At 37.3% G+C, this 12816-nt stretch overlaps 1 protein-coding gene across 1 annotated transcript in view; it reads left to right on the top strand.

Moving 5' to 3' along the window:
• Positions 1 to 3628: 3628 nt before the first annotated feature.
• KLKB1 (kallikrein B1) overlaps positions 3629 to 12816 on the top strand; it is a gene marked incomplete at its 5' end in the record, with an annotated part of 28290 nt that continues 19102 nt past the window's right edge. The window contains 5 exons of the mRNA XM_081268954.1: positions 3629 to 3686; positions 7306 to 7468; positions 9196 to 9302; positions 11906 to 12065; positions 12504 to 12613. Of these exons, the coding sequence (XP_081125080.1) occupies positions 3629 to 3686; positions 7306 to 7468; positions 9196 to 9302; positions 11906 to 12065; positions 12504 to 12613 (598 nt within the window). The remainder of the gene's footprint in view (positions 3687 to 7305; positions 7469 to 9195; positions 9303 to 11905; positions 12066 to 12503; positions 12614 to 12816) is intronic.

The following is a 12816-nucleotide window of genomic DNA, read 5'->3' as shown; positions in this document are numbered from 1 at the left end:
CCCTAATAAAAATTTTGGTCTGGAGTATTTACTAATCTTTGTCGTGGAGACTGGCTTGTAAACAGATATTCTTCCTGAAGGGTCTCCCTATCATCTCCAGGAGAATACCTCTGATTAACCTCTTCAACTGATCTTATAGAATTTGAAGTAACTAGTAACAGTCCCATTTTAGCTAATATATCTCTCTTAAAAGCCTTGAAAATCATTAGGGGTTTGTACGGAAACTGTGGTTTTGCTCCGGTAAAATTAAAGATGGCGGCCCCCATGGTCGGCATGGAAACTGTTTGTTTTGCTCCGGTAAATCTAAAGATGGCGGCCCCCATGGCCGACGCGATGACGTCACACTGTGCGACCTCCCCTGGAATTCCCGGGCTCCTGCAAGGAGGAAATGCCTAGGAGGAAATGCCGGCGGCGGTGAGAAAGCGGGCTGATCAGCGCCATCTGAATTCTCCGCATGGGGCTGCGACTTTAAGTTCACATTTCTAACCTTGGTCCCTAGTGCTTTTGTTCTTAAATGGCTCAAGGGAAAGGTAATTAACTTACCCTCAGGCTGATTTTCCATTTGAATAGACTTAACAGCTCCTTGAATGCCTTTTAAAAGGTCTTTAGGGGGCTGTGAACTCTGGCCCATATTTTTAAAAAGACAGACTTCTAGGGCTGTCCAAGTTTTCTGTATATTCTCTATACCTCCAGGTATTTCAGTAGAAAGACAAACTCTCTGTAACTTTCTTCCTAATTTCTCCCAAGTAAGTAAATTTGGAGACTCTTGGTCACAAAACCAAGGACAATATTCACCTACAATCTTTAAGAATTGTAATAACTGAGCTTTCTTTATCTGTTTTCCTTTCTGATTAATTATACTGTCTAAAATAGTCAGATACATTTCCTTATCCGAAGAAGTAGAATTTCCCATTTTAAGTAATTTAATGTCTCTTTCCTACAATATCTCCCGGTACTTTTGTGACCCAAATGTCACCTCTTCCTTTATCTTTATCTTTATTCCTTATTTTCCTTATTTCCTCTTTATTTCTTTATTCCTTATTTCCTCTTTATTTCTTTTCCTTATCTTTTTAGAGCGCGCTCCCACTCAATCTAACTAATCTAGAAAGCCCCACGTTGGGCGCCAATTCTACCACGCGGCCTGCGCAGTGGTTTCATTAATGAGGTTCTAGGCATTAAGTTAGTTAGAAGAGATCAAAATAAAACACACAAACCAGTACCTTATTTTATATTGCTAGGTCCGAGACGGCTCGCCTCCCTGGTTCCCGCCTCCAGCCGCCCAGCAGGGCAGCGAGGATTACTCTGGGCTAGCAGGAGAGAGAGAGAGCGAACACGCCTGGGAGCAGCCTTTTATTTGGGGGACAAGAGATTCAGGGGAGAATTCCATCCAATGAAGGTTGAGGGGGGCTGCACTCCAAGGTCAGGGTCAGTGATTGGGTCTCCAGGGTCAGTGGTCACGCACACCCCCACACGGTTGGGCTCTCTCATCAGGAAAGGGTCGGGATAGCTCCGACACAGCCAGAGCGCCTCAGGCCCTTAACGGGAGTCACCCAATCACGTGTCAGAATGGCTCCCCACATCATTGAACTTATTTAAGATAATTATTTTGAATTTTCAGTCAGGCAATTTGTAGACTGACATTATTTTTTTAGCCAGTTTCTTATGCTTCATTTTGTTCCTTTGCTGTGTTATTTGACCCTGATTATTTGTGATCCTTGCAGCCTTATATTGGGTGTCTGCACATTTGAAGAAGTAAGCACCTATTTTAGACTATAAAAATTGACATTATCAAAGAAAGCCATTAATTATTAATTCATTCAGAGATTCTTGGTGGGCTATCTGATGGGGTCTTTGGGCAGGCTTGCTACTGAGGTCAAGAAGGATAGCGTGCTACATGGGTCTGCAGGGGTGGGTCTAGATCTTAGGTCCAGAGCAGCTAGCCTGGCACCAGGACCTACTGGGGTGGGCCTGGTCACTGTAAAAGCATAAAAGCATGACTGGGGAACAGGTTTAGTGGGGCTGCAAGGATCCTGTGCAGAAGAACTGGCTTAAAGTCTTGAGGGCTGACCTGACACTGGGCGGGGGGAGGTCTTGAGCTGGAAACTTCAGAAGCCAACCTGATTTTGAGCTCACCTGATCCCTCCGTCTATGGAGATGGATCTGTTCTGAGTCCACAGATGGCCACTAGGCCCACTGGAGTGGGCTTGGCAGCTGGGTTCACTGGGCCTGGTCTGGGACCTGAGTTCATTGGGGAAGGTCTGGTGATGGGACGGGTCTGAATCCTGGGTCTTCAGGAGTTAGCCTGGACTCTGGAGTCATAGAGACAAGCTTGGAGCTGGGGTAGGCTTCAAGCTTAGCTTTGTGGGGAGTATCCGGAGCTCTAGGGTCTTCCTGGTCTGAAATAAGCCAGATGCTGCTGGGCCCATGTGGTGGGCCTGGAGGTTGGGTTTGAGAGTACCTAACCTGCTTGAAGCCTGGTTCTGCAGTGGCTGCCCTGGTCCTGAGATTCACTAGGGCAGGCTTAGGGCTGAAATCTGTAGCAAAATTGGGCATATGCCTTATTCTCTTTCCTTCATTGAGAGGAATGTCTTTTCCACACTTTTCAACATGCCTTTTTGTTATTTCTGTGTTCCAACCGGGTACTTTAACCTCTCATCTAGATTCCTTAGTTCTTGGGAAGGTATTTGGTGCTTGGGTTGTTGTTCAAACTAATGTTTTCACAAGGGAATGAGTGCCAGAAAGCCTCGCCTGCCATCTTGTTGATATTACTCTATGAAATAGTTAATATATTAGGTAGCTGAATACAGGAAGAGGGTGTTCAGGGAATATTTCGACAGGACAAAAAGTTGAAAGTGTTAGCAGTGACCCAAAGTCAATATTGAAGCCAAGCAAATATTGCCTGCCATACAACATTAAGAACAGCTAGAGGAGTGTTCAATTTTAAGTGGCGAGAGACTCCCTCATCTTCAGAACCACAGAAGCAATTGTGTTTTCAGGTAGCAAATTTCTATTATTCTGGTTGCTTCCAAAGAGTGTTTTGTTTCTAAAGTATAATTTTTACTTTGTGAAGAATCTATTAGTTTGTGTTCTAATTTTCTGAGTGTCTAGAAAAAACTGATGCTCTTGTAGGTGGAAATATTTAAATTTGCATGCCATTTTAAAATCAAAGACAATATTTGATTGGTTTAACATTTTTAGAGGGGCTTTACTATTTCATACATAGAGATTCTGGACTGGTGTTATTGGTATTATAATACATGTATTTTTATTTATGTCAAGAGGTTTAGCAACTGCTTAATTCTTCCCTATCAATTCTCTTTTCAAAATTATTAGCAACAGAGCTGAAAAAAGTAACAATAATAGTGTAAAACTCTCAATTCTCTATCTTGGGAAGCATTCTAAATTTTCCAAGTTCCTAGAGACAAAAAGTAAAACCAAACCAACAAACAAAAAAAAATCCACAAGAAATTTAAAAAGTCCTGGCTCTCTCTATTGGTATTATTATGCTTTGATTTGTAACTCAGTTACAAGAAAATCTGTATCATCTAAGATTAAGGTTTGTGTTAAATGTCTGTTAAATATGATTCCCAACTAACAGACTTATGTATGTGTTGTTTTTTTTTTTAGGATGTTTTCATTCAAGCACGCAGCTTACTTCATTTGTTTGTTTGCTACAGTTTCCTGTGGTAAGTATTTTATCTACAAGAGATGAAGTTAGGGTGTTTGAGAGATGAGTAGTCCAGCAAATTGTACCATCCTGGAGAAAGGTCAAGAATATACAGCTTTGAGGAAGGAGGCAGTCCCTGGTAATTCAGGAGAATTATCCTTTTAGTGTTTGAAGGCAAGACACTTCTTCCCAGATATGTTGTCCTAAACATACATGATTTATCAGGGGGAGGAGCCTAGGAATGAGATGTCTTGGAGCAGGTACTAGAAAAGCTTCTTTTTGGAGATGACTCTTTACAAAGCAGATCTCAAAATGAATAATTCAACTTCTATTTTTATTTTTACACTAAAAATTAAAAGGAGTACCATAGCATCTGGGTCCCATCAAGTGTCTGACAGGTACGTGGTAATTTTACTCTAGGCCACTAAGGAACCATTTCTGAAATGGCTTAAATTTAACTTACTAAAACATACCTTTGATATTCTCGATGAATAGTTTTCAACACCATGTTTTGGTATTATTGATTTACTTATGTCATTAATTTGCAGAATGACTTTGCACATTGTTTTTCATTAGTCATTGCTGGGTGAAATATTCTCTGGGTTACCACTAGGAGTAGGTTCTGAGTCTATAACAACTTCAGATGACTACTCCAAGATTGTTCATTGATCTCTTAGATGTGTGACTAAGATAAATACCACTGGATGAGATTTATATTTGTAATAAAAAACAATTTTTTTAGGAAAGCTTTTTTTTTTTTTAACTCTGACTCATACCTCTCCTCCATCTGTCCCTCAACCCCTAATTGCATTTCTGTACCATAATCATTGCCATGTAAAAAACACATTAATGCTGTAAAGAAGTATAAGTCTTCCCACTGGCATGTGAGAATGCTCAATTATCTGCTTAGGTCAACTCTAATAGGCATCTGTAGCCTTGTGACCAGGCATATTGTCACCTTTTGGGCAACAGTATCCAAATTTATTTCTGGAGATCTGCTGCCTCTCAGTTTTGGTCCATGTGGTTTCTGCTACTGACACCAGAGCTAGAGCTTATGTCCCAGCCAGACTTGAATCAGGAAGTACACACATCCTGCTGACTGCAATGACCCAATAGAGCCAAAGTATTGTAATAACGCTTTGGCTTAGACCTAGAAATAAGGCTCCTAATGAGATCAATGGTACCACTACAGAACAGAGAAAATTGATGTACACAAATTGTGTACTGATGTTATACATTGAATATATTATGCAATTACTCCTAAAACCAGATTTACCATGGGCTTTTTGGCTTCTGGACCAATAAATTTCATTTGTACCCAAGCTACTTTGAACTAGTTTTTCTATTACTTGGAATCAAAATCAATATGAAAACACTGGTTCTTTAATTTTAACTTTTTGCTAACCTTATGGGTAAATTGACATTTTTTTTTGTTTTATCTTATCTGGATTTGTGATTCTTACCATTTTTCACCTACTTACTAATCACTTTTATTTCTTTAGTAGATTATCTTTTTATATTTGTCACCTAACTTTTTTTTCTTTTTCTTTCTTTCTTTCTTTCTTTTTTTTTTTTAGTACTGGGGACTGAACTCGGGCACTTGACCACCGAGCCACATCCCCAGCTCTATTTTGTATTTTATTTAGAGACAGGGTCTCACTGAATTGCTTAGTGTCACTTTTTGCTGAGGCTGGCTTTGAACTCCCAATCCTCCTGCCTCAGCTTCCCAAGCTGCTAGGATTACAGGTGTGTGCCACCCTGCCCAGATGTCACTTAATTTTTTGAAAAAATTAGAATGCTTTGCTTCTCCTCATTTAACAAGACCAAACAATTTGCTCAATGTTCAGGGACATGTAAAAACTGTGAAAGCTATGATGATTAGAGGATAGACAGGAATGCACTAGAACTTTCTTTCCATTCAGCTCCAAAATTGATACATTTCTAGGTGCCCTGACTGACATGGAAGTTCACAAAGACTCAACTGCAGAATGGGAACACCCAGGCCAGCACTGGTCCTAGTTTATACCCTTGTAAGTGCCTTACAATCAGGACCATGTGGCTGCTTGATAATTATGAATAAGCCAAAACACCAACTGTCTAAACAACAAGGCTTTTTTATGGTTAGCATTTCCCCTGGGCCAACTACTCCGTTTTTGTGCATGTACAAAATCTAGGCATACACCCTTGGGAACTTTTATCCCCAGAAGCTTTAACCCAAAGAGATTTATGCTCCTGCCAAATATAGACTTTACCCAAGTGGTTAGCTTGTTAGCCACAATGCCAAGAGGAAGAAAAGCAATCTTGCTGGTCTGGTTATCAAATGGGTCTCAGGGCCAGAGTTCCCAGACAGCTAGAATGGGGCAGATAAAATGTTAAAACCTAAGGAAATACATTTTGTCTGAGTTGCCCATTCTCTGAAAGGCAACTCAAAAATACACACTATTTAAATTGAAGAGTGACTACCGCACTAGGGTATAGACAGTTGCCATTGGAATATTGCCTGGTTAACTAACAGTTGATTGACTAAGATGGATGTACTATCTGAACTGGAAAGTTTATTAATCAGAATTTGATTAATAAAATTACCTTTCAAGGTAAATCCAAATTCAGATGGGAAAGCCAGTAAAGACAATTCTCTAATAATATGTGGGGTGCAAAGTAATTAAGAACTGTGATTAATTCCAAACAGTAAGTGGTTGAAATTTTATTTTTGATTTAGTGTGTGCATGCATTTGCTTAAACTATCTAGAAATTATCTTAACAAAAAAATAATTTGCTTGAATTAAACTGAGTTGAAGAACAACATTTAACATTGCACACTAGAAAAGGGAAACAAGATTTGAAATTAGAAAGGCTCAGTTTGTGTCCCAGGACATTAATTAACTATATAGATCTTGGGCAAATCTGTACACTCTGAGACCTAGTTATTTAACTTCTTTCTTTAAAAAAAAATACATGTCAGATGCAGAAAATAAAGCCTGCCTCAAGCTTTCCTTACAGAGTTATTGATTATCTAGGGAGATGTTTGTTTTGAAAGTTTTGAAAAATAGATCAAATATCATTATGTTTAGGGCTTATTTTCATAGCATGTTGGGCAACAGGGAGAAATAAAGTTAGCATATTTTATTGGGGATAATTGATCATTGATCTGCAAATTATTATATGATTTAACAATTATCCAATTTTTTATACAGAAGTACTTTTCTAAAATGACATTAAATAATATTGTATGTTGTTCAAATAATTGCCTTAATATGTTTCATTCTGCTTGTACAATCAAAGTCATGCTATAAAGATCTTTGTGCAGTCACTAGAAGAAGAAAGAAGGTTAGGGATGCAACATACAGCCAGGTGTGGTGGCACAAGCCTACAATCCTAGTGGCTCAGGAGGCTGAGGCAGGGGGATGGAGAGTTCAAAGCAGGCTTCAGCAAATGCAAGGTGCTAAGCAACTCAGTGAGACCCTGTCTCTAAATAAAATACAAAATAGAGCTGGGGATGTGGCTCAGTAGTTGAGTACCCCTGAGTTCAATCCCTGGTACACAGCCCCCTCCCCGCAAAAAAAAAAGAAGGTAATATATTTCTGTTATAATTATTATTTGCATTGATTCCACATTAACTTTTAATGATTATATCACAGGCTGCCAGATTCAAGTATATCAAAATACTTTCTTCAGAGGCGGGGATGTCACTTCCTTGTACAGCCCAGATATTCAGCACTGTCGGATGATGTGCACATTCCACCCCAGGTGTTTGCTATTCAGTTTTCTTCCATCAATGTTAACTAAGGAGCCAGCTAAAAAGTAAGAATTTGCATTTCATTATGGGCCAATTCAGTCATTTTTCAAAATGGTATCAGATGTGCAAAAAAGCTGAAGTATCTCACAGGATTCTCCAATGAGTTCAAAGACCAGCTTCATCAGGATTCCCTGGAGTGGGACTTACAAAAGCAGACTCCTTAGCCACAGGCTGGACCTACTGAACCAGTGTCTCCGTCCTAGGAAACTGTGTTTTAAAAAAATCACTGAATTGACTTAAAGTAGTAGAAGCCAGTTATTTTCAACCCAATGCCTCAAGAAAAAAAAGCACTTAAAAAAATCATCAAGAGATTGTCTCAAGAAAGGGTCTAATAATAGGGAAACATTTCACCTACACCAGGAAATATATAGTTAACTGTCTGACTTAATCACATTTTTGAATAGTTTCGTCTTAATAAAATATAAAATGCTTGGCATAGTGGTACATGCCTGTAATTCCAGAAATTTAGGAGGCTGAGGCAGGAGGATCACAAATTTGAAGCCATCCTCAGCAACATAATGAGACCCTGTTTCAAAATGAAATAAAGTGTTGGAATGTAAATCAGTGGTAAAGTATCTCTATGTTCAATCTCTAGTACCAAAAAAGAAAAAGATATAACATGAATCAAGCATTTTGTTGAGAACATAGTTGTGTAAGACCCAGGACTAGTGATCGGTGTCTACAATAAGCCAGTTTGGTTACCTAGAGTGTACAGGGTGTGTGTGTGTGTGTGTGTGTGTGTGTGTGTGTTTGTGAGAGAGAGAGGGGGGGATATATTATGAACTACAGTTTGAAAAAGAATTTGAAAAATAATGATTAAAATATTAATTAGTTTGTAAAGATGCTTATTGTACACACTCATAGCTTCATCTTAATTTTCTTTCATTTTGATCAATATCCAGAACAAAATATTTTGTTTCCATTTTTCATACCCATAACTCTTTTCTCATCTCCCACTCTATTTGAGTTTAAGAACTAGAAATTCAATACTCATTCTCTGATCTTACATGTTAAACTGTACAGAAAACTCAGACTGTGAGAGGCATCACATTAAAAGTTGAATTCTAGAATTCTTATAAATAATGAAATAAACATTAAGATTGACATTAAAGACAGAAAGAAGTCTTCCAGGAGACGTAGATTACAAATAACTGATAAGAATGATAAGTACTATATAGAGATCCACCTCCTATTACTGATTTAAATTTTAAGTAAATTATTTATAAAAATAATCACCATGCTCTTTGTGGTGGAACACAATTGTAATCCCAGCAGCTCTGGAGGCTGAGGCAGAAGGAACCCAAGTTCAAAGCCAGCTTCAGCAAGTTAGCAAGGCTCTAAACAACTTTGAAAGACCCTGTCTCAAAATAAAAAATAAAAAGGGCCGGGGATGTGACTCAGTGGTTAAGTGCCCCTAGGTTCAATCCTTGTTACCCCCCCAAAAAAAAATCACCAGTTGGGAATCACCCTGGAAATTTAGAAAGATAGGAACAATCAACTCTAATATGATTGACTTTCTGTGAGCATGAAGAAAAACAATGCTTATGTGAGGTATTACAGAGACCACCAGATATTACACAATCACTTCTGAGTGGTTTTCCAGCAAATGTTGGGAAACAACATTAATTTTCTTATTCCTGGTTTCATTTAGTAATGTGTAGAAAATGCTAGACATTTCTTTAGTGTATGTTTATTGATTCTACTTCCTGAGTGAAGCTACTTTTAAAAACAGGTATGGCTGCTTCTTGAAAGACAGTGTTACCGGAACATTACCAAGGGTGCATAGGAAAAATGCAATCTCTGGGCATTCCTTAAAGCAGTGTGGCCACCTAATAAGTGGTAAGATGTGCATTTTATTATTTAACTAAATTTGAGTTAATAACTGATCTCCTTTAAAATAGCTTTTGCTCAAAGTCTGTACTGCTGTGCACTTTTGGAAGGGAGCACTAAAAAAAAAAAATAACAAAGATGAGGTAGTGTAATGGATGTAAAGAGGGAAGCATGTTTATCTTGACAATTCTCTTGTCTTTATCAGTCAACATATCAGCCAGTACACACATGCTTAAGGAGCCTCTATTTTTTTTTATGATTTTAGTAGTATAGTTTAATATTTGCAGAAAGTGAAAACATAGCCAAAGGATAGTCTGTTATTGAGTTCAGATAAGACAATAAAAGAAAACCATCTCCCTCCCAGTTCACTTGAAGGTAATCTGCAGTTCTTATCAGTAGTTCTCAATCAGCAGTGATTTTATACCCTCCCTTCCACCTTGGGAACGTTTGGCAATACCTAGAGATGCTTTTGGTAGTGTTAAGTAGGGGAGATTATAATATATATAATGGCATATAATGGCAGAAGCCAGAGATGGTGCTACACATTCTTCACCACATTTCTGGTGCCACCAAATGTCAATAGTGCCATTGACAAGAGTTTAAGAAACCTTGTTGAATACCATTCAACCCAAACTGAAGGATTGGGTTCTATAAATCTGGCGAATAATAATTCTTCTTAGAAGGAATCTGAAAGCTGGGATGCTAGAGGATTAAGTTCCACACCTGTTGCAACTGATATCTTAGGAAACAATTTCTAACATCATCCTAAACAATTTGACAAAGGAAGTGTTTCTTTAGTGACACTGGGACTGGCCAGAAAGTGAATAGTGATGAAAAGATCCTCTCAACTGATGGGTTGGTGGAATCTTTAAAGTAACTATGCTGGGACTACCTATCATTACTATTGTATCTTTACTGTATACCCTTAATTTTATGGGCTCAAATTTCAGAAGTCACCTTTTCCTCCCCCACTAACACCATTCTTTGAATAAGCCACATTTTGAGCCCTCAATTAGAATTTTAACCAGTTAACCAAGGGTGGCAGGGCCTTCATTATAAATTTGAAGGCCTGACTAAGCCAGTGTAATAGATGTAGTTACCCTGAGGCAAAGTACATTTCCTATGTATAAGATCAGGTTTATATACTAGTATAATTTGGTATTATTTCCAATTATTGTATCTTACAGCAATATTTAAAGAATAACAAATATTGTGCAATTTTTCAATACTATTTAATTATTGTTAATTTATGCCCCAAATCAGTCAACTCACTAGCTTGATTTTAAAATTCCTTTTTCATTCTCTCCAAACATCTTAAATAAGTGAAAACAAACAAACAAACAAAAAACTCCCAGCAAGTACACAAAGTCTCCAAACTCAGGATCAATTCTAGTAAAAAACAACAATAACAACAACAACAACAAAACATTTAGAGGTAGATTTAAAGGTTTTGTATAATCATAATGAAGAGTTTTCATTTACAATTATCCCACCCCAACCCTTTGCCTGTTTTTCTCATCAGTAGTAAACTTAAAGAGATTTTTTTCTATAACCTACAGAGTCCTATCTTCAGGAACCCCTGAAGGTCATCCACTCCCCTGCCCACCTCAATATAATGTTTTCCTGCAACTGTGTACGTTTTCTGACCTTCCCAGGCTTAAAATTAGTTTTATGGATTCACACATTTTAAGAGCGGAAAATTACATATATATATATTTATATATATATAATATATATATATTATATATATATAATATATATATATTATATATAATATATATATTATATATATTATATATAATATATATATATTATATATATATAATATATATATATATTATATATATATATATATATATATGGGTTCAAATCTATTATATATGTATATATACATATATAATAGATTCGGGTTTACACTGCTAGTTATACTGGTTCTTTAACCAAGGGTCTAACAAATTGATTTTTAAAAAAGACTAATTTGGTTCACTGTTAATTATGTACATTTTTTTCAGATAAGATAAATTTCAATTAAAAGGGTACTTAAATAGAATTGAACAAACTTTTAGAACGAAAGTGGAAGCTGTTTTAACATGCATGTACAAGAACTCTCCACATTTTATAAAGATTTGACACAGAGAGGTCAATGTCAGGGCTTACAGATAATAACTCATAATCAGACTTGAGTAGTCAAAAGTGGAGAAATACAGCAGAGATAAAGAATCTCCTTCACTAAGTGCAGAAGGTCAAAGGCACATTAGTCTGTTTAATAACACAGATCCTTGGCACACATAATCAGGATCCTTGTTATCATTGCCTAATTTACTTTCCAGTGCCCATTGATAATTTCAATGTATTGTTACCTGTATTGTTGTGTATATCTTGCAGTTTAGGAAGCAAAATAACCCCCTTTTTTAATGATGGTATTCTAAGGGAAAATCATTTTGGGTTATATTTATTTCAAGCAGAGTTTGACAATGTAGAAATATAATAGAAAATTTAAATCCCCTAGATAAAATGGGGATATTACCTTTAAAATTACCGTGCCCAAATGATGGGGAATGGGCTCCCTCTAGACAGGAACTTGACTGACTTTACATGTTTCATTTGTACAGCTTGCCACCGAGACACTTATGAGGGAATTGATATGAGAGGAGCCAATTTTTATATTACTAAGGTTCAAAGTATGAAAGAATGCCAAAAATTGTGCACTAATGATATTCGCTGCCGATTTTTCACGTATGCCACCCCAAATTTTTATCTTGCTGGGTATCGGTAAGTCAAATTCATAGTGTGTGTCTTTTATGATGGTGCATTTTGGATTATTTGTATTCTTCATAGCTTGTTTTTTTTTCCCCCAACTAAAAACCAACTGGGTATTTTGTCCTAACTACCTTCCTTATTTGCCTGTCATTTTCTCTAAAGAGAATAAGCTCCAATTGGTGCTCAGATAAGCTGTATTTGTGGAATAAAAATTTAGGGTCTTCCATACCCTTAATCAGGATAAACTTCCTTCTGCAGAGGGAAAGGGTGTCCCTTTTATCAGTAATGCAAACCCCTATCCCACTCACTATAAAGGTTATTGTTCTGGCTTCTGATTGCCTTTGTTTATTTTCTACTGAACACGGATCGTTTCAGTACCAAATACTACCTGGACAGCTTCATACACCTTCAAGTGCAAGATGCAGAATCACCTCTTTTCTTTACATTCAGGAACAGCTGCCTATTAAAGCGCAGTATAAATGGAGCACCTACCAGTATCAAGGCAGTGAAGGATGTGGTATCTGGATTCTCACTGAAGCCCTGTGCACTTTCAGAAATTGGTAAGTAGAAGACCACTGTTTCCTAAGTAGAGGACCACTGTTTCGCTGTGTGCCCAGAATGAGTCACTGGAACTCATGAATATGTTGCCTTAACTCAGCAAAAGAATCTTTGTAGATGTGACCAAGTTAAGGACTTTAAAATGGTGAGATTATTCTGGATTATCTGTATTTGTCTGGATGTAGACATCTGTATCATTGTAAGA

Source organism: Spermophilus citellus, assembly GCF_964194105.1.
Source record: "Spermophilus citellus genome assembly, chromosome: 16".
NCBI classification, from domain to species: domain Eukaryota; kingdom Metazoa; phylum Chordata; class Mammalia; order Rodentia; family Sciuridae; genus Spermophilus; species Spermophilus citellus.
This window is presented reverse-complemented; position numbering and strand designations above follow the sequence as displayed.